The sequence below is a fragment of the Sceloporus undulatus genome, chromosome 3 (assembly GCF_019175285.1).
Source record: "Sceloporus undulatus isolate JIND9_A2432 ecotype Alabama chromosome 3, SceUnd_v1.1, whole genome shotgun sequence".
NCBI lineage: Eukaryota > Metazoa > Chordata > Lepidosauria > Squamata > Phrynosomatidae > Sceloporus > Sceloporus undulatus.
In genome coordinates, this window is record NC_056524.1 from 100,360,857 (window position 1) to 100,388,826 (window position 27,970).

The following is a 27,970-nucleotide window of genomic DNA, read 5'->3' on the forward strand; positions in this document are numbered from 1 at the left end:
TTCTTTCACACAGGCCCGGGACAGACCACAGAGAAATGGTGCCCTATCGGTGGCCATGTTTCCTCCACAGGGACGCCGCGCACCAACATGCAGAAGCCGTACGGCACTTACATAACAATGGCGGTGCCCATTTACACAGGGCACTGTCATTGTTACGCCGCCACACCATGCTAGGGTTAGGCACCGTGCGGTTGCTGCATAGTCCCTAACCCTAGAATTGGCACCAGTATGGCACAAAAGGCCGGAGTCTACCATGCAAAGTTAGTCTTAAAGGTGCTGCAAGATCCCTTTCTATAATAGTATACAGTCAGCTCTCCATATCTATGAATTCCATATCCACACATTCAAGCATCCACAGCTTGCAAATATTTTTGTAAAATACAGTGGTACCTTGGTATCTGCACACTTGCCACCCATGGATTTCAGCATCCTCGGATGGCAAGCCAGTTGTTCCCAATGGTGGTGCATGCATGTGGTGCACTCCTTTTTTTCCCCAGTGGCGGCTCAGCCACATGCACACACTACCATTGGGGTCAACGTGACTTGAGCCTCCACGGATTTTGGTATCTGGGGGTGGGGGATTCTGGAATGGATCCCCCATGGATACCAAGGACTAACTGTATATAAATTCCAAAAACAAAACTTGATTTAGCCATTTTATATAAGGGACTCCATTTTACTATCCATTGTATTTAATGGGACTGAACATCTGTGGATTTTGGTATTCACGGGGGGGGGGGGGGCTGTAACCAAACCCCAGGGGATACCAAGGGCCCACTGTATTATTTGTAACTAATTTCTTCCACTCTGTGGTCAATCACATATGAAGGGAGCAAAAAATAAAGTATGTTTTAACAACATCAAATTTTACAACTGCTTGTAAAATATTTTAAAAACTTCATCTGTGCTATAGAACTAAAATAATTCACCCTCCAGTTCTGCTAAGTGAGCTGCTGCTTCTTCAGCCTGTGGAAGTTATAACAGAGACAAAATCAAACCAAATTGGACCCTTACCAGCTTCACATCTAGACTACAGTGCACCCGCACTATACGCGGCTTCAGTGTAAGTTTCCAATGAGGCGCAAGCATACATGGAATTCTCCTTACGCAGGGGATCTGGAATGGAGCCCCCGCGTAAGGGAAGGCCCCTGTATTTCAAGGAGATGAGGAACCCTGAAAGCCCTTAGGGATCAGGGGAGTCCTTACAACTTGAGGTAGCCCAAACTTCCTTCTCTTTTTAAAGAAACTGTGAATTACCACACCACCCAGAGCCTTTCAGGAGGCCCACTGCAAGGTAAAGAACCACCACCAGCAGCACAAAATGGTAAACTCCTCAAAACATGGAAGCTTCCTTTATTTTAACAAGCTCATAGTTTTGGTTAGACCTGTCTACCAAATATTTATAAATGTTTTTAAAAAGAGAGTTGAAATGACCACAACATGATCCTTTTGAATGTCCAAAAGATCTGCTTGTACCTGAAACACTGCTCAATGCATCCTTGCTGCCATTCGTTTCCGCAACTGCTCGTCTGAACTGCTCCAAGATGGTATTTAATTCAGAGGAACGCTGCAGGGTTCGGTGCTCAGCTATCCGAAGACGTTCCTTCAAAGCATGAAATTCCCTTTGATAAGCGATCAGCTTTTCTAGAAATGAAAATAACTCAGGTTACTCTCTTTTAAAAACAAAACAGCAGCTTCTCATAGCCTAAAAAGATGAATTCCAACTTTCATCTGCAAAAAAGATTTTTAAAGCTCTCTGTTTTTCCCCCTTGGAACACAGTCAACTGGCACTCACTATTAAATTCAATTTCATCATGCTGCTTCTCCTGCAGAACATTTTTTTAACCAAATGAAGGAAATGTCAGAAACGGGCAACATCTAAAACGGAGTAATGGAAAATTACTACTGTATAACTTCCTCAATAGATAAAACTTTGCTGATTGGAAAAAAACTGAAAGACATTTCGCTGTAGGAAGCATTATGAGAAAGAATAATGATATCTTGTCAAGATAAAGGTTAATATTGCATGCTTAGACTATTCCAGTTGATTCTTGATTACTTTTTTATGCATCTGGGAAGATCATAGTTCTACAAGGAAGAAAACATAAGTTTAATATGTTATTTGTTTCACAATATCTACTTTCTTAAGATAACAACACAGATTTGGGGTACATAAGGCTTAGCAGTCTTATTTATTTATTTTTTAAGAAAACAACTTGATTTATATACCGCTTCATACTAAACTAACAGTGTCTAAGTGGTTTACAACTGTAAGCTAATTTAGGTGCTTTACAGACCGCCCAAAAGGGCGGTCTGCTGGCACCCTTGTTTGCTGCGCGAAGGAGGCGCAGTGGACAAACCGCGTGGCTCCTTCGCGCAGCAAAAAGCAGCTTCTTCTTGCAGCGCCCTTGTGATGTTGCAAGGTGCCAATGGCGCCCTTGCGGCATCACAAGGGCACTGAGACGTGCGGACACTAAGCGTCCGTCACGTCAAAATGGCGGTGCCCATCTGTATAGGGCACTGCCATTTTGACGCCCTCGTTAGGTGCAAGGGGCAAGGCACGTCAGGAAGCACTGCCTCTTGTGCGTAACAACAGCACCCCATAGGGCCTGTTGGGAACGCGCCATAGAATATTTATACCCCACACTTTTGTAGACAGTTCCCTGCCCTCTAAAAAGACATGGCACAAATGGATAAGGGAATGGTGGTGGGGAAGGAATCAAGTTCATTTGTTTGCTCTCCCTCTGGGGCACTGGCCATGGCAGATGCGCTGGAGGGAGGGTTCTTCATCTTACTTTGGGCTAGGCCTGATGGAGCTGGCCTGCCTCTCTAACCATTGGCTACACTCATTTTCCCAAGTATACAGATAGCTTTACATTGAATGGTTGTTTCACAAAGACTTTAGTTTTGTTTGGTATTCATTTCTGGGATTTTTTGTGACTAATACTCTTTACATTTATATTTTATATAACATTGATTTCTTTTTTATTTTTCCTGTGACTTTATATGGACTTCTAATAAAGCACCTAATAAAGCTGCTTTTTTTTAAAAAAAAAAATCCAAGTATTTAATAACCAACCAATTTTATATGTCATGAGTTTAGCTGTTTTATTCTCATATTTCATGTACAACCTTTTAAACCTGAAAAATATAGGCCTGAGATTTATGTCTTCCTCCTTTCTGATGAATATCATCAATTACTTTTAGTGTTGCTATATTTTGTGCAAGTGCATAAATTAGACAACCCTGTGTACAAGCCAGAACCTTCCCCCATTTAGATGTGTTATCTGTCCTATTCTTATTTTAATATTTTGCTCATTTGTTTTTATAATAACCTTGTACCACAGTTTCTTTTTTATAGTACTGGTCATAGATTGAAATATTAAAGATTGATTGACTTGAAATGTATTATTCTGCATTAACCAACCAGGCTTTTGCATTATTAGTCACATAAGGAGTACCTCCTTCTTTCATTTGTCATGGTGAACCAAATCCTAAACAAATGATGGGAGAGAGTTCCAGCCTGAAACAATACATTTCCTGTTTATTTTCTTCCAGCTTAGACAACTTAATGTAGTTTTTCAGGCTATGTGGCCATGTTCTGGAAGAGTTTATTCATGATGTTTCACCTGCATCTGTGGCTGGCATCTTCAGAAAATGCTGGCATGGAAGTGACTGGGGTATATACATTGGTTGAGAAGAAGTGATTTACATATTAATTTCTATGTTTGCCTGTTGCTGAATGGCAAGGCCTCAGGGTGTCTACTTAATGAGTGATCTGTTGTCTGCTGGGAAACCCACCCATCCACCCACCCTGAGCAGTTTTCATTTGCACTTGCTGGGTCTTGATTTTGGTGTTTTTCAGGACTGGTAGCCAAATTTTGTTTACTTTCAGGATTTCCTCTTTCCTGTTGAAGTGGTATAGGTGTTTGTGGATTTCAATAGCTTCCCTGTGCATCCTGACCTGACAGTTGTTGGCATGGTTCAGAATTTCAGTGTTTTCAAACAGCTTTTTATGCCCAGGATAGTTTATAATGTGTTCTGCTACTGTTGATTTTTCTGGCTGGCCCAGTCTTCAGTGTCTCTCATGTTCCTTCATTCATGTTTGAACACTGCGTTGGGTGGTCCCTATGTAGACTTGTCCGCAGCTGCACAGTATGCAGTAAACTCCTTTGGCCATGAGAGGGTCTTTCCTGTTCTTTGCTGACCTGAGTATTTGCTGGATTTTCCTGCTTGGTCTATAGACAATTCGGAGGTTGTGTTTCCTCACCAGTTTCTTTATTCTGTCTGTGACTCCTTTGATGTATGGTAAAAATGCCTTCCCTTTGAGTGGGTGGTTGTCTTCACTTCTATGGGTTTTTTCTGGGTCTGGCAGCCCTTCTGATGTCTGAGCTGGAGTAACCATTAGCCTGTAGTGCCCAGTCTAGGTGCTTCAATTCCTCTTCCAGGAAATGGGGTTCACAGATCCGTTTTGCCCGATCTACCAGTGTTTTTATTATGCTACTTTTTTGTCCTGGGAGATGGTTGGAGTTCTTGTGTAGGTGTCTGTCCGTATGGGCAGGTTTTCTGTATACTGTGTGTCCATTTAGAATTCTAAATGCCCCACTCTAAACTACAAAAGCCAGGATTCTACAGGAGGCAGCCATAACAAAGTGGAATAATAGTGCTATAATAGTGTAGTGGAAATATGTCCGGTGAAATCTGATAACAAGAATTATCCCAGGTAGAGCTGTTTGGAAACGGGATGTGAGATAAAAACCATTCACTATAACCATTGGGCTAGATCTATTGTTAACCCTATAAGACCATTTGCATTTGTAAAAGTGAGTCAGATCCAGTGGGGCTATGAGTGAAACACAGCTTGTGAAAGTTACTTTTCAAAGGAAAGTCCCATTACTCATTACAATGTTTAAAATTAATCCTGTTTCTCTTACTCATGATGATATGATGAAAACTAACAACTAAAAAAAACCCCAACATGTAATATTGTGTGTTGCACTACTCACTCCTTTTCCACAGCTTGATATTGTTTTCCCACTACTTTGCTACTTTTTGTGAAGAAAGAAAACAAATATTAGGATTACCTTAATCTAACTAGTGAATAGTTCAGGATAAGAAGAATAATTACTGTTAGTCCAAAAAGGGAGTAACCTAAGTCACACGATTAGTTTGAATGAGGGAAAGAGAGAGAGAGAGAGAGGAGAGTTTGCATGTAGGGAATCCCTATTATCTAAGGAGTGGGGAATAGAATACAAATATATTTCAGCAGTTTAAAGTAACTAGAAACTGTTATTCATTATACCAGTAAAGTAACTTTGCATTTATTTATCACACTGCTTTTTAAATGTAACTTTGTCACACCTTCATCACCACCCAAAGTAACTAGTTACAGGTAACAAAGTTCAGCCATTAAGTTCACTTGAGCTGGGATAGCCAGTCCCTCACTCCCATTCAACCCAATTCAAGGATAAAGTGGGAGAAGAGAATCGTGCATGTCCACTTAGGAGAGAGACATAAGTCCCGAGTGCATTAGATGAAATCTGAATTCGTATGAGATGTACATTTGCAGAAGAAACTATGCCTTTCCATTTTTTTCCTGGAGATTGTGGGCAACACCCAATTTTATCAGGTTATGAATGAACATCTCCTTCTGTAAACAGAATTTTCTTCTGTCACAGAGTGACAGTGTGGGCTACTGTCCTTAGAAAGATTGAGTGTGTAGAAAGCTTGAGTGATTTTTCCCCTTTTTCAAATTGTCCTAATTTGGCATCATAGCCTAAGGATAATAGATGCAGTCTGTAATTCAGTGGTTGAGTGTCTGAGAGCTGTATAGAGCACTACAAGTGCTGGGCAAATATCCAACTTATGCCCTCAGAGCAACAGCAATAACAAAAAGTATAAGCCAAATGAGGAAATAACGTTCTGGTTAGTAACGTAGGCGACACTTGACTGAGGTTAAAAACAGATGTGTAAACTCTAGCTTCACCCTGTGAACTCTGTGTTTTCAGGGGGAGAGGGTGGTTGTGGGTTGGATATATACATACACATTTTGTGACATTGGGAAATATATTTATGTGGTCAAGGACATTTTTACACACACGGTGCTTAAGCTAAGTTATTTTAGGACAGGGCTGGGCAACTGTGCAGAAGCAGGGGCAGCAGGCCACACCAAGGAGTTTGGCATGCCCAAAGTGACTTGATGTTACTTCTAACTGCCACCTTGGCCAATTTGGGGACATTTACCCTCTATTTTTGGGGTTGGGGAGGTTGGGGGAGGCTAGGAGAACCAAACAACTGCATTTCTAGGTGATTATGGATGATTTGGGCCAGTTTGGGGGTAAAAAATCATCCCAAAATATTAAAAAGGTTTTTTGAGAGTCTGAGGTGGCTTCTGGGGAGTTCTGAGAGACACAGCTCACATTGCCCAACCTTATTATAGTGGTCAATTTCTGCCTATGTTATATAACTTCAGATCACAGGTAGAAAGAGAGTTGCATGACCAAATACCTGATCATAGAAGAAATCTCTAGTCATAAAAAACAGATGACAGGAATAAAGACCTTATTCCTTGCTTTATTCCCCTCCCTTACCCTCTGGCATCCTATTGAGGGTCACTGAGTCACGCAAGCCCCAACCACAGTCTGAAGTGCTGGAGTCCATGCACAGTTTACTATCCCAGTGAAGAGTAGGCCTAAAATTAATTGAATCAGCAGGAATTAGCCCCATTCCTCTCATTTATCAAGAACATGGAATTAGTTTTTGGGCTATAACCCTGCATCTTAGTATCCTAGGAATGATAGTGCAGAGAGGTTTTTATCTTCCATTGGGAAACCAGAATGTTTGAACTAGAGCAAGCATCAGTCACTCCAGTGTTGGAATTATTAATGCCTTCCTTCTCTCTCTTCTCACCCAAGTGATCATTAGGACCAACCATAATGCCACAAACATGTGGAAACATCCAAGCATCCCAAAACTTCATCAGGCTACACTGTAAAAAGGAAAAGAAAAAGAAAAGAAAAGAAAAAAGGTACGAAAAGAAGAAAACACTAGAAATATGTGCATGGCTATGAGATCTTCAATCAGACTCAGTCTTAAGAGTAAAGAAAAAAAACTCTAGGAAAATATTTTGGGTTGTATCTGAAGCAATGCTTTGATGGGGACAGCTTCTAGCTACCCTCTCTAATTTCTTAAACTAACTCAAAATCCACTTCCAAGAATTAAGGAACTCTTGGGAAAGTCCTGGGATGTGGTACAAACAGATGAAGCGACAGGCCTTATACTGTCCAAATATAAATGCTTTCAAAACCTGTGCCCCCCGTCCATTCAAGTCTGTGGAGACAACCTCCATTTCCTAAAGTTTAAAAGTAAAATTAAGGCTTAATCTTAAGCACCAAAAGACACATCATTGTTAAGGGTTCAGAATTTTGATTGCTTCACCATAAAAATACCATAAATGCCATGTGATAAAGGCATCAGAGCCACAGGTAAAAATACTAAAACTATATAGTGACTGCATATGCTTATCCCCATTGGAGGCCCTAAAAGGTTTCTAAGAACACAGGGCTGTTATAAGCAATCACAGCTTTGGATTCCTGTGAAATAGCATATTCACGGTTGCAGTTAAAAATAAAGGGCAGTGCACTGCAGGTTGTGCTCTGCAGTTAAGAAATTATAGCATGATTGGATGCAGAGAGTTGTGATTATTTAAACTGTAAAAAAGGTCCTGTACAGTTAGCAATAGTGGATGAAATTAGAACAAAAGGCAGGTGTGTGCTGCATGTGTAAGAGATTATATATAAAGGAAACTGTGGCAAACATTTAGTCTTTTTAGACTGGGTTAAGGCCCCTTTGGGCAGAATTGGGCTGGATCCAAGAGATCCAAGTTCAGTCAGCAGGATGGACACTAGACACAGTATTCAGATTCAGTTAAAGAAATGCAAGATAATAAAATAGCAAAAAACCAAAACAAAAACAAAAACAAAAAAACCTGAAACAAAGAAATCCACAACTGTAAGTACTCTTAGATTGTACGCCATGGGCAGGTTTACTCTTATCTATTTTATTGTTTGTATGTACATCGCTGTGCAAATCCTACAGCGCTATCTAAATACGCATCAAATAATACTAATAATAATAATAATAATAATACATTACTGATAACCAGAATGGTAAGAGCACAGAGTGGAGAGAGTTGCTTTATTTTGTTCAAAAATTAAGGAACATAGGAAATCACTGGATTCCACAGATTCCACATAGAAAGAATCCCCTCTCTTCGCCATAGCCAAGAATAACATGATCTTATTTTTGAAGGCCAAGGGCCTTTTTGCTTAGATTGTACAAAAAAAATCAACTCTGTCATTCTGTGACAGAGTTTTCCCTAACAATTGATTGAAGTAAACAAAAGCAATAAAAAGGACAAAGAATAGTACAAAAATGAGTGATTTATACTGGGAGATTATTCGTTGAAATGTTTTGAAACAAAATATTAGAGAACCTTGCCTAATCTTGAGGTTGAGCATTAAAGGTTACATATCCATTTTACCTTTAGCCTTTAAACCATAAACCTTCCCTAATATTGATCCAATAGAAACCTTGCCCTGATGCTGCTAGAAAGAGGAAGACAGAATGTTGTGTTTCTACATTCATAGAAGAATATAAGGAGACAAAGTCCTACATGCTGTGTGATGGTTCAAAAACGTTTATTTCTTTAAAAGTCCAACACGTTCCAGATTTGCCACCTATTGGACATATTCAGGGGCTGTTACCAGAAACGTCTGGAGTCGCAGTCTGTACTTTCAATCAAAGTGGACACTTTGAGTATTAGAATTATTACATATGCACATATACATACTCACCAGCTTCTCAGCCAACAAGGACTCCCAAAACAGCATACTGTACAATTAAAATGCACACCCATGTACAACTGTAAAATGGATATGTAACTGTGACATTCAGAAAGAGAAAGGATGGAGGAGGTAGATTCAAAAATGTAAGGGGAAAAAGAGGAAGAAGTACTATATTAAGACTGGGATAAGAGTTTAGAGATTAGACTGATTTCTTTGTATAATGTGCAAGTGAGCAATTAGGTTTGGAGAGTTACAAGCTCTTTAAAATTATGCTTTACAAAGGTCAAAAACTTTAACAGATGTGTGGAAGAGGACCAAAATCAATGAGAAAATAAGTACTCAATACATAGGCATGTATGTGTCATGACACAGGGCTCATTTGGAGGGGGGGGCAAAGGCATGGAGGAACACAGTTCACACACAGCCCCCAAGATGGAAACCATGCAGTCTTCAATGAGGAAGAAGACTCAAGTGTACGTATGCTCATGTTACCAAGCTTCTTTCTTTCAGTTAGTCTACAGGTGCTACAAGATCCCTTTACTTACTGATCCTCCATATGTTGTTAGGTTGAAACTTCCATCATTCTTGGCTATGCTAACTAGGGCAGATGAGTTCTGCACTCCAACAACACCTGCATAATCTCCATTCCTGCTTTGATTGAAAACACTGTTATCTGCAGTTTTCTTTTTCTAATCTTTTTTTTTAAAGAGTACATCTATATGTAGAGGACAGAATAGGGGAATTTCAGCACAGAATATGTAAAGAGATAGTAGAGGAATACCTTGTTAATCTAAATGAATTTAAGTCTCCAGGACCAGATGAACTACATCCAAGGGTATTAAAAGAACTGGCAAATGTAATATCGGAGCCATTGGCAATCATATTTGAAAACTCCTGGAAAACAGGAGAAATCCCAGCAGACTGGCGGAGGGCAAACATTGTCCCCATCTTCAAAAAGGGGAAAAAAGAGGATCCCAACAATTATCGTCCAGTTAGTCTGACATCAGTACTAGGAAAGATTCTGGAGCAGATCATTAAACAGAGAGTCTGTGAACATCTAGAAGGCAATGCCATAATCACAAAAAGTCAACATGGGTTTCAGAAAAACAAGTCATGCCAGACAAACCTAATCTCTTTCTTTGATAAAATTACCAGCTTGGTAGATGAAGGGAATGCTGTGGATGTAGTATATCTTGATTTCAGTAAGGCCTTTGACAAGGTTCCCCATGACATTCTTGCAAACAAGCTTGTAAAATGTGGGCTAGACAAAGGAACTGTTACATGGATCTGTAATTGGTTGACCGGCCGAACCCAAAGGGTGCTCAACAATGGCTCCTTTTCATCCTGGAGAGAAGTGACCAGTGGGGTCCCACAGGGCTCTGTCCTGGGCCCGGTGCTGTTCAACATCTTTATCAATGACCTGGATGACAGAATTGGGAGCATACTTATCAAATTTGCAGATGACACCAAATTAGGGGGAATAGCTAATACCCCAGAGGACAGGATCAAGATTCAAAATGACCTGAATAGACTAGAAAGCTGGGCCAAAGCTAACAAAATGAAATTCAACACGGAGAAATGTAAGGTATTGCACTTAGGGCGGAAAAATAAAATGCACAGATATAGGATGGGTGACACCTGGCTGAATGAAACTACGTGTGAAAGGGATCTAGGAGTCCAAGTAGACCACAAGTTGAACATGAGTGAACAGTGTGATGCGGCAGCTAAAAAGGCCAATGCTATTTTAGGCTGCATCAATAGAAGTATAGTGTCTAGATCAAGAGAAGTAATAGTGCCACTGTATTCTGCTCTGGTCAGGCCCCACCTAGAATATTGTGTCCAGTTCTGGGCACCACAATTCAGAAAGGTCATTGAGAAACTGGAGCGTGTCCAAAGGAGGGCGACAAAAATGGTGAAGGGTCTGGAAACCATGCCCTATGAGGAACGACTTAGGGAGCTGGGGATGTTTAGCCTGGAGAAAAGAAGGTTAAGAGGAGATATGATAGCCCTGTTTAAATATTTGAAAGGATGTCATGTTGAAGAGGGAGCAAGCTTGTTTTCTGCTGCTCCAGAGAACAGGACCCGGAACAATGGATGCAAGCTACAGGAAAAGAGATTCCACCTGAACATTAGGAGGAACTTCCTGACAGTTAGGGCTGTTCGACAATGGAATGCACTCCCTCGGAGGGTGATAGAGTCTCCTTCCTTGGAGGTCTTTAAACAGAGGCTGGATGGCCATCTGTCAGGGATGCATTGATTTGGATTTCCTGCATGGCAGGGGGTTGGACTGGATGGCCCTAGTGGTCTCTTCCAACTCTACGATTCTATGATATGCACTCTTAGGCAACCAGTTTTGAGAAGTAAAGCCACCATTCTCTTATTAGTCTTCTCTATAATTGTGTTGACCTTGAACTCCCATCATCCTCAACCATCATGCTACTTGCTACATGTGATGGATAGTATTTGCAGTCTGACAGATCTGAAGAGCACTAGATTAGGAAAAGCTGAATTAAAGGTCTCCCACACCACCTTCCTAAATAATAGGATAAAATAATACTTTGGACCCATCGAAACAGAGTGCTGTATGTCAATAATCCTTCCCAGAATCAAAATAGTTAATTCATTATCTGACTGCTTAAGAATGTATGTGATCCAAACCCCCATATAGTGGTACATGTTCCAGCTCAGTCTGAAATTTTGTTTTCTTGCTTGGTACTTTCAGCCAGCAGTTATTAAGACCCTTTTCTCCATTGGAAGGAGGAAAACAGAGATTACACAAACCTCTTTTCTCTCCCATAAACCTTGCCTTTAGCTTTTCAGGGATCTTTGTAAGCATTAGAAGCGGGGAGGGAAGCCAACAAAGCCATCAACATGTTAAAACCAATTTTGGCATTCAGTTTGTTACTTAAAAGCATTATTTATTCCCCTGACATTTAAGACTAGGAAGTAGAAATGGATTTTTTTAAACTCTAAGCATTATCAACCTATATTTAATATTGTTATAAAAAAGGAAGGCAGGGAAGTTATGTGTAGATGACAAAGAAAAGCTTTGCGACAACTAGCAAAATATTTTATTATTTTAACATTGTTTATGCTCACATGATGTTTCACAAAACAGACAAAATAACTCAAGGACTAGGTCCTTTTCTTCTCGGAAAAACTGTACATACATTTGAAAGTAATGCTACTTCTGCTACAAACAATAATGTTTTATTTAATGTTGTCACAGAAACCATTAAAAAGGAGTTGACTGCATTATCAGATCACCACCGCCATCATGCATATGGACTTGAACACAAACACACACACACACACTCGGGAACCTAGGGCAGACACAACGCAGCACTGAAAGAGCAGATGGTTTTGTCTCAAGGAATTGCACAAGAGCATATGAAAGCCAGTTATTATTGGGTAATCCCCAGCTCTTCAGGAATTAAATGTAAATATATGAACTGGCTTGGCATTTCACATGATGAGAAAAGTAACTCTGAGCCTACAACCTTCAGTGGGGTTTTATTTCATAGCATTTTCCACCAGCAGAAAATTCAACATGCATATTCCAGAGATAGCACCATTTCTTCACTTTTTCAGATATAGCAAGCAGTCTCCACCAGCAACACCTTACATCAAAAAAGGGTGGTATCACTGTGCCAAGTTAAGAAATCAGTGTCTGAAATAGGAAGCATGCCAGATTCCCTTCCACTTTAGACCTGTAACTGCAGTTATCACTAAACACAGATGCCCTTTGCTGGGATTTTTGCTTCTGAGTATGAGCTGGACAGAGGAATGTAAAGATTCAGCTATTTCATTCTCACATGCAACCACGAATAATTTCCACACTTTCCTCCTGGCTACAAAATAATCTTTCTTACAGTTCTCACTCAGTGCTCACATATCCTGAAGAAATTCAGGAAATTATTCAGTACAGAAATACACATAAGATAGGTGTGTGTGTGTGTGTGTGTGTGTGAGAGAGAGAGAGAGAGAGAGAGAGAGAGAGAGATATGCAGGCAGACAGGCAGGCAGAGACTGGATATAATGGAAGTTTTGTGCAAAAAGCACAATTTTTTTTTTTGCATAAAGATTCCTGGTAGCCACATTATCTATAATTTTGCACAGAGTAACCAATCGCATACATGATGAACAAAATTAATCTGAAATATACCCTCCAACATGTGTAAAATGAAAATCAAGACACATGTGCCCAGATAACGTCAGAACGTGTTTAAGATGGCAAATGTTATTAATGGGGAAGAACACACAATCTAGAAGAGGGTGCAACAGTTTGCTTTGCCTGAGCCTACTGGGAAGGGCAAGATTCAGCTCCCTTCTCTCCTCCCCTCTGCTGAGTTAATTAACTGCAAACTACTTGTGCACTTTGAACTCAGTTTGCAGCAACAGAAGTAAGCTGAGGATAACAGGAAAGTGGAGGAGGAGAGCAAACCTGGGACATTTTTAAAGTAGCTGAAAAAATGGGGTGATAGAGGATTAATTGAGACAGTTGAAGGGTACGCTGATGAACTGATGACTTTAAAAAGTCTTAGACACAGCCTTCATTTTGACCATTTTTCTTGACACAGTCTTCTGTGTAGAGAAATACCACTTGTTTCCCAAAGACATTTCAGTCCTGTTTGAGATACAGCAGAAAGCAATGAGAATTTAGGGATGCCATAACTGGCTACAGTAGTTTATGAGCATATTATTGTAGAAGAATATGGCTGCATTCTCATAGCACTTACTTAGGAGTACACATACACCAAATTGCGCTATAAAGGATGAATATTATTGCTAATCCCAACTAGAATAGAGTTGATTTAACAAATTCCATTCATTCAATGGGTCTACTCTAGTTTGAACTAACAACTGGGTTGACCCTTAATTCTGCCACTCTCACACTAGCAAGAATATTTCTAAGGAAGAAGTGAAGTAGAATGAAAGCAGGAATCAAAGTCTCAGATAGCAGCCAGGGCAAAATGGTCAAAAAATAGATCCAAAATCAAGCATCTCCTAAGATCTGGAAAATCTTTCACAAAAATGTCTGCTGTATGTGGAACACAAATGATAACACAGCCTGTAGCAGCACATCGTACAATAAGATACAATTGTCCACATGACTCCAAAGTTTTAAAAACTGTACTTAAGATATTTCTAGAGCAAGGCAAGGCAAATACCTTGAAAAGTGAATACTTTTTGTCTGTGGAACTAAAGTCTGTGACATCAATGATATATTTCTATGTTTTGAGTACTTGTCTACAAAAAACAACAACAACTCAGTATCAGTCAGGGAGATGCAGAAAAGTTGCTTCTCTCTTCATTAAAAAGTGATTCGCTATGTAACCAATGGCATGACAATGCCTTTAAAAATGTGTCTTAAAAGTAACTCAAAAAGCAACTACAATGTGACACTCTTATTGCAAAAAGTTGTTATGAGTCATTCCCTCTCATTTTATAACTTTTGAAATGTAACTTCATTCTGTCCTTATTACCAATTTTTAAAAAGTGGTAACTCACTTATAAGTAGTTACCTTACTTATAAGTTAATACTTCCCAGCTCTCAAAAAACCAAGGTGGGGAAGGATGATAGGTGGGATAACCTCTTAAATTTCAGAAGGTATTAAAAACTTTTTAGTTGCAATCCTATACAATTGTAGCCAAGGGTCCTTAGGGGAATTTTATTATGTTGTTATTAGCTCAAATATTGCAAGAGGGGGCCGGCCACAAGAGCCCTCCGAGATCGCTCTCCCTAGGTGTATACCGATAGACCAGGGCCTCCCAATAACCGAAGCTGAGACAGGTTATAATAACTAAAAGTCTACTTTATTGAAAAAAGGGGAAACACACACACAATGCACACACATACACACATTCAAGGCTCAGGAGGAAAGGTTGGAAATGTGGAAAAGATGTTCAGGCTTTGCTAATGGTATACTTACCAAGATGTAGTCTTCCTCCGGGAAGTGAAATGGGGTGTTGGGCAGTGAGGCAAATCTGCTCCGCAACCTGGGTTTGAGCAGAGAAGCCGGCCACCAGATCAAAGGTCTGACTGACGTGGAGTGGGTAGACCTTGAAAATGGCCCAAAATTTATATGAAACCAGCATGGGTAACACAAACACTTGAGAGTAAACCAAATAAACCTAGGGGGAATTACTTCTGAACACACATATAAAGGACTGCATGCGATATAAAAATATAAAAGAAAAGAAAGATCTATCTTTGTCGTATTGTAAGGGACTACAATAGAGATACTCTGAACAGACAGTAGGATTCTGGTATCAATGCTCACTAGATTTTATTTTGCAGGTTTAATTAAACTGGGAACTTCTGAAGTGAATTATCAGTGAAGAGCCCCAACACTCTCAATGTTATCTGGAAAAGATTTAATTTCTCTCCCTTCGTCTCCGCACCAGTAGAAACCCATTGTTATTCCTTTAATAAAACTATCAAAGCTTTCCACAGTTTGGCAATTTCTTCCTGACCATGAAATAACCTATCAAGTGTCAATCTACTCCCACATTCATCACCAAACAGTAATAAGGCCTGTGTTTCATATTACACTTGAAAGATGCAGGTGCTATGGACTCACACCAATGCATATGAAAAATATAACAAGAGTGCAGTATAATATGCCTTGGAAAGTTATATGAGAGCTCAAATTTGACTTTGGGGAAAACAAAGGTATACTAGAGTTCCTGAAATGCAAAACCTTTCCCTTGGCTCTACGTGTTGAGGAGTGGTCTTTCATTTTGACTGCAGTCAAAGAAGGAAAGCATAAACCTCTGCTTCCTCACCAAGTTGTCCAACCCCGCCAACTCCTTCACCCAAACCAGTAATAAAAGAAAAAAAATGAAGCCGTTAAATACACACTATGCACTCAGCAGTGTAGCTGGTGCCTTTCATGGCAGTGAATCCTCTTGAGATATTAGTTCAAATTTCAGACCTGTCCAGCATGAGAAACACTATTCCCAAAATAGGTTCAATCTCTTCAAAATCTGGACTAAAACCCAGAGTGGATTCCCAATTCTGCTGACATGGGAGCCTCCAGCATACTGCATAATTTAGCCATTATCAAACAAAACCTTTCAGACTTTCAAAAGTGTTTTTTAATGAATAATTTGTCTCCATAAACAGTTGGTGTCTAGAAGATCATTCTCGTTGAAAAATAACTCACTCATTTATTGTGTTGCTTGTTACTTTTTCTATATTACTTTTTTTTAAAAAAGTAGGACTGATAACAGAACGGCATAAAGCTTTAAAAGAATCAATGTCACAATGTTTCTAAAAAGCCTTAAAAACTCTTTCACAATAATGTTGAAAAATAACTAGCAAACAATGGCTGGAATCCTGTATCAGCTATTTATAGCTAAGTACAGTATAACTTCACTAAGGCCCTCTACAGACCAGCATAAAGAGCCGACGTGGGGGCAGAGTGGGGACATGGCGACTGTCCATCACCCATCCTGACTCCCACCTGCCTGACCAGACAATGAGTGGCATCACACCGGGTCTTCGGTGCAGCGTTTACACACGGCATGCCAAAGAAGCAGCAAAAAACCACCGCCACCCCCATGGCTAGGGCACCGTTTCCACAACGCAAAAAGAAGCTGCTTTTTGTAGTTGCCACAGCCCCAATCTAGCAAGGAAAGTGGTGGTCGATTAAGCCCCTAAGTAATCTCTGTTGGCCTGCCCCTGTGTCCAAACGCCTTGTTGGTTTGGGGGTGGTCAGCCAGGAGAGGTTGTTTCATTAAGTATACTTAATTATGCAGCTGATACAAGATTCCAGCCATTATTCATTATGTCTCTAGAAACAGTGATTCCTAAACCTCGGCCCTCCAGATGTTCTGGACTTCAGCCCCCAGAATTCCTGACTGTTGGCCAAGCTGACTGGGGCTTCTGGGAGTTGAAGTCCAAAACCCATGGAGAACCAAAGTTTGGGAACCACTGCTCTAGAGTAACTCACTGTATATACTCCCCCAGGTTTTACCCTCCACTTATCCACGGATCATATCAAACTCCATAATTTTGGCCTCAAAACCTGACCTTGATTTATATATGAGGTTGACTTAAAGTACATACAGTAATCCCCACTTGTTATGTCTGTTTTAAAATTTAATTCTGTTACATCCTTGTTATGACTCCTGCAAGTAACTTGCTGCAGGTAATTGTTTGGTCTAACCCATTCATTCCTCTCCAAAACCAGAAATACAAGGCTATAACTGAGTTAAGCCAGTGCATAGTGTAAAGGCAGGAGAAAGGAAGGACAAAACAAAATAAAGGAATATAGGCTTAAAACAATGAGAAAATGTTAATTAATTTACTGATGTCTACTTCAAGCATCAAATTGCATCCATTTACTATGTTGTTAACACTCAGAGCTTTTCTTGCCAATTCTGCACTAGGAGTTCGGACAAGAGCGGGATGAGACATAAGATTCATTTTTTAAAAACAACAGCAGCAGCAACTCATCAGCAGACCCACATGGAGGTCAGCTCAGGCAAGCATATGCTTCTCAGTCTGTGCATTGGTTTCAAACAATAAGGATAATTAAGTCTATGATCTGGATAGAAAGATTAGTTGTTTACAGCTGTTCAGCATTAAGGATTTATTTCCTAGTGAATAAGGTTTATTTATAAGTGCATCTTATTTTTTTCTCTAGTTGTGAATAATATACTGGTAATCTTAACCTTAACCTAAACAGTGTGGGGTAGTGCTTTAGCATTGGACTAAGACAGGGTTCGAATCCTCATTCAGCCACAGAAACCCACTGGGTGACCTTAGTCACACTCTCTCGGCCTCAGAAGAAGGCAAAGGTAACCTGCTCTCTGAACAAATCTTGCCAAGGAAACCCTATGACAGCCGTGACATAGGATCATCAGAAATCAGTTGAAGGCTGTCTTGAGTCGGTAATGGGCTGGATGAGGGAAAACAAACTCAAGCTGAATCCAGAGAAAACAGAGGTGTCTGCGATAGGCACCCCTGATCCAGGCATGACGATTTGCCAACCAGTCCTGGACGAGGTCACACTTCCCCTAAAGGATAAAGTTCGCAGTTTGGGAGTGCCCCTGAGTTGTCATCTCAGGTGGAGGCGATGGCCAGGAGTGCTTGGTACCAACTTCGATTGATATGCCAACTGCGCCCCTACTTGGCCCAGAGGGACCTTGAAGCAGTGGTACATGTTCCCTCTTGTTTAGACTTCTGTAATGCGCTCTACATGGGGCTACCTTTGTACCAAGTTCGGAAGCTTCAATTCATCCAAAATGCTGCAGCCAGGCTGGTCATGGGAACATCAAGATCAGATCATATTACTCCAATATTAAAATCTCTTCACTGGATGCCAATCAGCTTCTGGGCACAATACAAGGTTTTCATCATTACCTTTAAAACATGGCTTGGGCCCAAGTTAATTAAGGGAACACCTCTCCCTACACAATCTACCCCAGACTCTCAAAACATCAGGGAAGAAATTATTGGAATATATGAAAACTAGACTAATTACAACTTCCCATAAAGCATTTACAGCCGTGGCCTCTAAACTATGGAACAACTTACTGGAAGAGATCCATCTTATTACCACCTTAGAAGCCTTTAAGAAGGCACTTAAAACGGATCTCTTCTGGCTGGCCTATCCATCTGACCTTCCACTTCTGACGTTGATAGCATGGAAAACATACAACGATTTGGTCATTTAGTGACTGGTAGTAGTTTTGTTGTTCGTTCTATTGATTGTATTTTAGATAATACTGTATCTTGTATTTTATTGTTGATTTTATTATCTGTTGTAATCCCGCCTCAATCCGCAGAGAGAAGCAGGAAATACAAATAGCATTTATTATTATTATTATTATTATTATTATTATTAAGTGCCAGTTGCTTCTTTTTAATCACTTTATTTTATCATGCAAGAACTGCCATTCAGAAACAGATCCTTCAATTAACAAAAATTCAGCCAAAACAACTTGCTTTAAAAGGGAACTTTTGGGGAACAATTATTATTTATGCTAGTGGCCATAACATCTGGAATGCATTTTGATACTTAATTTTCTGATTTAGCTTTGTACTGGTGTAGTCTTACACATTAATGGAAAAAACCCCAATTTAAACAAACAAACAACAACAGGGAGTAGAATTAGCAGGCTTTATAGTATTTGTGATCAAACATTGTTAAAAATTAATACACAAAATGTGTGTTTTGAGCAAGTACAGATATATGTTTTCACTATTAATTCTTGTAATAGATATGCAGAATGGTCTCAGACCTATTTTAAAAGCCATTACAGTACTTAGTGTTAAAAAGGATTTGGGCCACAGGCTTTGGTAGTAAATAACTTAGCATTAGGAGATTTCATGTCCTAATTTGGGATTTGCATATATCATATCAGCTGAATTCTAAAAAGCAACCAACAGCTTGCTAAGAACACTATTATCTTCAAGCTATCATTCACACTAAGGAGGCAACCTTTTGACCTGACTTATAGAGAACAGAATAAGATGGCAATCTAATTATCCTCAAGATGAACCTAATCAAGTGGTACAGTTCATTTAATTTCACAGAGCTATCTGCCACAAGTCACATTTCTCACCTAATTAGTACCCACTTTTTTCCCTAACACTTTACATATGAAATGTGTTTTAGTTCCATTACATTAACAGCTCTCAGTTGCATTTTCCAGTAGCTTCAAAATCTTAACCAGCACAATCATCACCACCATCATTGCAGACTTCCCATTTTACTCATAAAAGCAGAGTCAGGAAAGATGAATCAGCTTGTTTCCAGGCCTTGTCAGATTTGCATGCATAAGTCTGTTTCAGCATCAAATGTGTGATTTAAAATACATGCACAAACACAGTTTTCATACAATTCACACATTTGTATATGTATGTTTATCCTGAGGTAAATTTTTAAAACACTTTTCAATTTTTTGATCTGAGAACTATAACACAGGTTTTGGAGGAGTGCACAGCAGGGACAACTGTGTTATTAGTCCAGAAAATTGCTTTGGTTCACTTGAAAATGTTGACTCAATGAAATCTTTGGACAACTTTAAGAAAACCCTATGACAGGTTCGCCTTAGGGTCACCATAAGCCAAAGATGACTTGGAGGCACACCACAACAAAATGGCCAACCGCCAAAGCAAAACATGTGAAGGATACCAGGTTGCCTACTTACCACACAAGAAAAATAAAAACAAAAGCTTGTTTTATTGAGAAAACTTTATCAACATTTTTGTGCCTGTAAATGCTGCAAGTATAACTGCAAAGACAGCCCACTTAATGAGCCTTGCAAAAGGTATATTTAGAGATATATACATGTGCCCACACACATATGCACACATACTATAAAAAGCCAAGTAAAAAAAACCCAACTATTTTTGTAATATTCATCAGTTGCAAATGACCATTTTTATCCACTACGAAGTGTCAGATTGCATTGTCTTTCCCCAAATAACATGAAATTAATAAAGTAGTAAAGAGAGTGCACTTTGCTAGAACACCTACCAATAAAGATGATGAATAAACCACACACTCAGTCTAAAAACATCCCAGCAACTGGAGAGGCTGCTGGAACTGAAAGGGAGAGGGGATTTTTTTTAAAAAAAATAATATAGGAATACTTCTCTGAAACACTAATTTGTATTTTACAAAGAGGTAGTGAAAATTATTGTGTCTGTGACTAAGAAAGCCCTTGGTACAAAATTCCTGGGCTGCTGTAACACAAAGGTGATTTCCTCAAGGAAAGCTCCTCTTAATTGGCCAAGACTCATTGGCATAACTAAGGCTGGTACCACTCAAATGTAGTAACCCTCATGCTGCCAATCCCAGCAGGGTCAGAGCCACTAGGCCCAGGGTCCCTCAGGAGCAGATTGAGTTGCTGCGGAAGAGAAGGTCTCTGGTCTATTTTCTGCCAACAGCTGGTGGACCGGGACACATGAAAGGACCGTATGTGCCTTGAGTTGTCCCAGTCTACCCCTCTTGTTCACAAGTCCCAAAGGGATCCAAGTGCTTTTCAGCAATGGGAAAAGCCTTCAGGAGTTTGCAATGGCATATCAATAATATGTCTTGCAAACTCCAGATAGATGGACTGGGTCCTTTCAGGACCTTCAGTCTCCGGGAGTCCTGGTCTACCCACAGAGAGGTGTGGAGGTACACTCCACATGGGAAGGCAGACACTCCCCTCTGACGTGTCATCCAGTGCAGTACACACACACACACACAAACATCACACCCCTAGAAACACCCCTGGCAGGACAGTCCCCATCTCCTGCTTTTTATTTCTTTTTCTAAACTCAAGAAACTTGCAGTTACATATCACAGGATGTTCTGCTATTACTTTGGACTGAGTCTAGTGAGAAGGCTAAAACTCTGCTCTTTCCACTTTCTGTTCTATCTTTTAATATAGAGCTAGCTACATTTCCACTATGAACCCAGCCTGCAGCAACTGAAGTAAGACAATATCAAAGAGGGGAAATGGATGGAGAAGAGAGAAACTGGGACATTTTTAAAAGCAGCTGAGAAAGTGGGATGGCAGAGGATTAACCAGGGCCTTTTCCGCTAAATCAGGGGAAAGGCATGGAAATGCCATAAATAAGTACACGAGTGGGTATAAATTGTTCTAGTTCAGTGATTTCCAAACTTTGGTCCTCCCAGGTGTTTTGGACTTCAACTCCCCAGAGCCTCAGCCATCTTGGCTAATGGTCTGGGATTCTAGGAGCCAAAGTGCAAACCACTTGGAAAGCCAGAATTTGAGAATCACTGCTCTAGCTGATGCACTCTGGCAGTCCAATGTAGCCCTAGTTGCACTGTGAGAAAGTTGTATTGATCATCACTAGCTGCATCACAAACACAATTACCAATTGCAAATAACTTTCATGACTGCCAGTGGGGTGTAGCGGCTTGAGCATTGGACTATGACTCTGGAAAGAAAGGTTTGAATACTTCTTGTTTGAAGAAACGTGCCAAAAGCCCCATGATAGGTTCACCTTAGGGCTCCCATAAGTGGAAAGTGATTTGAAGGCACACAACAACAACTTTAATAAAATAATAAATCCTAATGAATGTGCTACATCTTGCTGTGTAAGGGGGTAAACCTGGGACAGAACTTCTCCACGACAGAAACACACTTAGAAGGAAAATATATGGAATGTTCATAACAATAGCCCATTTATAGTGTTAGAACTACAGAGAGGCAACTGGCCAAAAACAGTTAATAGAAGACATGCATTCTCATTCCTGCCAGTTTTTTCTCTACCCTGACTTCATACTCTGCTCCTAGATAACTATTCCAGTTCACACATCTGAAGAGTTACTCAAGAATCTATTCAGATATTTTTATTTGGGACAGACAAATTCTTGGAAAGATAGCATGTAATAGGATCTTGTAGCACCTTTGTCTAACTGTGAGAAAGAAGTTGTAGCACAGTTAGTCTCAAATGTGCTACAAGATCCCTTTACATATTTATATTCCAGACTAACAAGGCCAAGCCTCTGAATTCTACCCTTTTCTACCTGAAAATGTTAGTATTAAATCTGTTTAACTATTGTTGGAAGTTGTAAGAATGTATTTTCATTACAGCTGGTATATTCAAAAAGCTACCAGCAGGATATTATTTCAAATATTTCCAAACAGAGAATATGAAAATATTCTTTAAATAAAGCTATGACTAGTGGGAGAGTGACTGACAGATCAATATGAATGAGGAAAATGAGACTATCTAGATAAATAAAGAGGAATATAAAGAATTTAGGGCTACTTTGCCAGCTTCCCAAAAAGCTTTGTATTTAGATTAGTCAGCAGTTCAAAGACGTGTCAAAATATCAGTGCTCACACAAAATTCAAACTATATTTTAAACCTTAAAGACAGCTGAGACGTACAGTCTCAGAACTGTTACAAGAAATATTTGTAACCATCAAATAAAAAAGAGTTTAATGTACTTCAGATGGACAATCTTTCCATTGTGGTACAAAGTACAGTGGTACCTCGGGATACGAAATACCCAGGTTACGAAATTTTCGGGATACGAAAAAATCCCATAGGGAATCATTGTTCCGGGTTACGAATGTTTTTTCGGGTTACGAAAAAACTTTTGGTGCTTTTTTCGGCTTTTTCGCACGGAATCGCGGCTTTTCCCCATTAGCGCCTATGGCAATTCGGCTTACGAAGGCTTTTCGGGTTACGAACGGTGCCACGGAACGAATTAATTTCGTAACCCGAGGCACCACTGTATAAGGATAAGATTCAAGTTTAAAGGAAAACGCATACAATGTCAATTCAAATAAATTAAAGAACAGAAATGGGTAATTATTAATGGTCTGAGAGCTGGTGCACATACAACCATAACAATCTAACCATAACAATGGAGAAATGGCTGCACAATTTGTCACTTTTAGAACACAAAATGCTTAAACAGGAACAATTAGCCATCTAGGTTAACCATGGTTTTGGGTTACTTCAGAAACAGACACCTACTCTAAGCTGATATTTCAGAAACACCAGAAATCCTAGCGAGCCCAAGCTGCAGTTAACATTGCTGCCAACCGGACAGTTAGCTGTGGTTAAGTATTGTGTAGAGGAGAAAGTAGACAGGACATGCAAACAATGGTTTGCTCCTTTCTGCTTAATCATGGTTAACCAAATGTTAGTGGATTTGCCTGTAACTACTTATGGAGAAAAAAAAAAGAATACTATCAGATAAATACAGTGCACCTTTCCCTTACACGGGGATCCATTCTGGATCCCCGAGCATAAGGGAATAAACACGTAAAGTCAAGCCCCATTAGAAGGAATGGGGCTTATGCCCACAGTACACCCTGTTACCTCCGAGGCTTCTTCCAGCACAGACTTGCAGCATATGGAAGTTGCGTAAGCCACACCCGCGTATAACATAGGCACACTGTATCTCGTGCAACAGTGTTTAGATTCCATTCATATTAGAAACTTCCTTATCTCCATTTTAATATTGATTCAAGGCTACAGGCTAAAAGCAATACAACTGCCTGAAGATTTCTTGCTCTCATACCAGGAGAAAAAGTAAATTAAATGCAAGCACATTATACAACTTGCTTGATTTATACTTCATATACTACCTGCATTCATATTTAGAGAAAAGCTAAGAATAGTTCCTATATGGCAAGGGGTTGGACTGGATGGCCCTTGTGGTCTCTTCCAACATCTATGATTCTTTGATTCTATAATACAACATCAAAGAAATTATAAGTGATATTAGACAATTTACTAAGAAACACTTTCATCAGGCAGTAGCAACTTGATGCCTCTCTGATGACAGATGGTGGCTGTTGACAGAATGAAGGAGAAAGGATTTTCAGCCATTTTTCTCCCCTGTACCTCCCCAAACCATTTTCTGTGCTGTTCTGAAAAGCCATCCATCTTGCTTTTTAACTTATCATTTTAAATTATTCTAATTTTGTACACAGGCTGATATAACAATAACTTAGTACAGCGTGCCCGCTCCATAAACGGAACAGATCCCCCGCGTAAGGCGAGGTTCCACTGTATATGTCTATACCTGTCTTTGCATAAGTTTTTGTTTCTACAGAATTTCTTTTAAATTGTATAAGATGCTTTCAGTCCCAATTTAATGGAAAAAGCAGAACATAAATAAAACAACAAGAGGTCCAGCTTCAGATGTAAAGAAATTTAGAAGGCAAGAGTTAACAAGATTGCTCCAAACTCTTCGCCTTGCCTACTGATTAGTTAACATCCAAACGTGTCAACACTTCTGAATGTGGGATATGCAAAGCCATGTTGAATATTACTGACAGATGTCCCTGTTATTACCACCTACCTCCACCAAATGCTGTGGTTGGTAACAGGCACAACTCCAGCCCTAATTTGCTGCCTGCAACTAACACTTCTTTGTTCCAATCCTGAAATTAGTACCAATATCAGATTGATTTGCTCACCTTTCTAAAACATGACAGATTGCATTCTCCCACTATCGAGCCAAAAAGCCCTCCAGAAAAACAGCTGTGGAAAAATAACTAACAAGGCCCAGGGGCCTTACATCTGTGCAGTTTGGTCTACCTGCAAAGGAAAAGACTGATGCTGACTTGCCTAACATAAGTATTTAGACCTTGTTCCAAAGTGCTGTAGACATTTTCTCAACCCATCACCTTCCAGAGTTGTTACACCACTATTCCCACAACCCCCAGATGGCTTTGATGGGGGGGGGGGGGGGGGGGGGGAAATTTTCCAACAAAGTGTATGTGCCTTCAAATCACCTGTACACTTGTGGTGATGCCATGACTTTCATTGGGTTTTCTTAGGCAATGAATTCTCAGAGGTGGTTCTGCCAGTTCCTTCCTCTGAAATATAGCCTAGAGTATCGTGTAGCCAATAGTATCATGGTCTTCCATGAAAGTTCGAACCAGGACTGAACCTCTTAGCTTCCAAGGTCAGACAGGATTTGGTGCCTTTAGGGTACTGGATTAATTATTTTGCTTCTTTCATTCTCATATATCAGTACAGAAACATTTTCCCTCCTGCTGGCTGAGATTACAAGAGTTTTGCACATTTCTCTTTGAGTTTTCTCACTGCAAGGTTTTTTATAAATATTTGTGCTAGATTTTTGCATTAAAATGTTGAGGTTTGCAAAAAAAATGTGTTTATATTTTTTAAAAATGTGTGTTTTGCACAAAACAATATGTGTTAAAATAAAATTTCCATTATTAATTGTTTCATTATTTCTACTGCTGATGCGGGGGAGGAAACAGTACTGGTCCTTTTATTCTGTCTAAGGGTGAAAAATTTCATAGTGACTATTTTTTTCCAATGAGAATGTCTTAATGCATAGAGATTCTATTACTTGTCGAGTATGAGAACTTTTGGGAAAATTCTAAATCTCTGTCCTACACATCTGGAGAGCAATGGGACATGGATGCAATTTAAGGGTCCTGAACCTGTCCTGGTTTTGCAGGAATGGACAGTAGATGCTCCAAATGAGACATGCTACTCCTTGCAATATTTAACATTCCAGATAGGAAGAGTATAAACAAGGGGGTACTCAGATTCAAGGTTTGATTACCTGCTCAAATATAAAAGAACCCACTTGTTGCCATTGGGCAAGTCACACTCCCTCAGTCTCAGAGGATGGCAATGGCAAACTCTCTCTGAAGAAATGTGCCAGGAAAACCCTATGTTAGGGTCACCTTAGGGTTGTCTTAAGTCAAAATCACCTGGAGGCATACAACAAAAATTAAGAATATACCTACATACATGTATATACATATGCACAAATACACACACACCCTGCCCTGACTGCACAGCCTTGAGAAATACTTGTTCCCACAAAGTTCACAACAACTGTGTCTCCCCACCACCACCCTATTTCCTTTCTGATACCAAAAGGCTGAAAGAGCAACAGGACATATTTTCCTAAAACCTCTGGGAGCAATTCCCAAGCAACCCTTAGGCTGTGTTCCCTGTATTTGTTTCCTTTCCTCTACTGAGCTCTTTCTACTAATAGCTCATGCCTCTCCCTCCTGTTCTCCAACTGCAAGTGCAAGTTTTCTCCTCCCAGCCAAACCGAACTGGCACTTCTGTCACCATAGCTACTAGCCTTTTCATCTTGTATGCTGGCACCGTTCCTTCGTTCCTTCAGAGGTTGTTTGTGAGCATTTCAAGGTATCAAAAGCAGCTTAGTCAAAAGTGCTCTACTGACTCAATCAGTTCTTAGCCTACTGCACACACATGAGGTGTGTGTGTGATGCCACGTGCAGAAGAACATGGCTCTAATCCCAAGCAGGACTAGAAACTATTGTCCAGCAAACAATGTTTTAAATCCTTGTCCTCAAACATTTTTCTAGAGAAATGAAAAGTCACTACTGCTGCATTTGATTATGTACATGTTATCAAGGCTGCTGGCAAACATTATTTCTTTCATTATGTCAATGGAGGCCTTTTAAATATTTTCCCTCCTTCCAGTAGAGTACAGCATGTACTGTTCTTTGTCTGAAGCACCTGACCCTGGGGGAAATTGGGATGCAGGTACTGGATCTCATTCGTTGCCATAGCAGTTCATAGGAGTACCAAATTTTCTGTTAAAGTAGTAAGGCCTGATCTACTTAGTTAACTCAGGTTTACCTGTATTTGTTTTCCAAGGCCATGTCTACATGGGTGATTTACCTCAAGTTCCCTCCCAGGCTCATTGCATTTTGCTTACACGATACAAACCCAAAACCCTGAATCAGGTTCAAGCTGTCTTCATGATGCCCACACCTGATTTTGGGCTTCTTCCCCCCCACCTGCATTTAAATAACTCATTACTTGCTATGGATTTTGAGGGGGGTTCAGTGACAATAGTGGTTGCCTTTTCATTCATGGTCCCAGTTCACTGCTCAGTGCTGCTGCTGTTGGCATGAGTCACTCTGGGGGTGAAAAAGGTGCCCAGCATCAATAGCGTGGATGGGTCCTTCATTCTGAGCTCAGCAGCAACATCAGGAAACAAATAGAAACTGCATGGAAAGACAGCTGCCTGTCATTGCTGGGGGAAACCTGCAAGATATGGGGAAATTTGGGGTCAGGATACTCTGGGGGTCATCCCAGAGTATTCTGGCAAGTATAGATGAGTCCCTACTTGCCTCAGAAAGATTGAAAGAAAATTAAATGTGCAGGGTTGCATCCAGACTGGGTGATGCTTAGAGGATCTCCACTGAAATCAATGGAAAAGTCGTCATATCTAACTAATTCTATTGGTTTTGATAGGTCTACTCTAAGCATGATTAAGTCTGGACTAAATCCAAGGTTCACATATTGTAGAAAAACCACCATTGTTACAATTTAGTTAAACATTAGAATTGCCCAGCATAAAACACAGATTTGCAGAATGACACACCACTCAAGTTAAGCTTTTGAATATTCCTAAATTATCACTATGTCTAAGATGCAAAATGCTGTCCAGCTCTCACATCCATACATGGTAATGGGGAATACAAGTTTAGTGCTCAGTTGTGTATCTTTACTCGTTAGGATCTTTTCCAATTCTTTCATAGCTGTCTTTCCCACCCTTCTTCTTATTTCTTGACTGCAATCACCACTCTGGTCAATACTTGATTTTAGATACAGGAATTCCTTGACTATTTCAATTGTTAATTGTTTATTGTCTGGATTG

At 40.0% G+C, this 27,970-nt stretch overlaps 1 protein-coding gene across 1 annotated transcript in view; it reads right to left on the bottom strand.

Annotated features, from left to right (window-relative positions):
• The window catches only part of MGAT4A (alpha-1,3-mannosyl-glycoprotein 4-beta-N-acetylglucosaminyltransferase A), an 81,385-nt gene that overhangs the window by 39,017 nt on the left and 14,398 nt on the right, over positions 1 to 27,970 (bottom strand). The window contains exon 3 of the mRNA XM_042460580.1: positions 1,477 to 1,644. Within this exon, the coding sequence (XP_042316514.1) occupies positions 1,477 to 1,644 (168 nt within the window). The remainder of the gene's footprint in view (positions 1 to 1,476; positions 1,645 to 27,970) is intronic.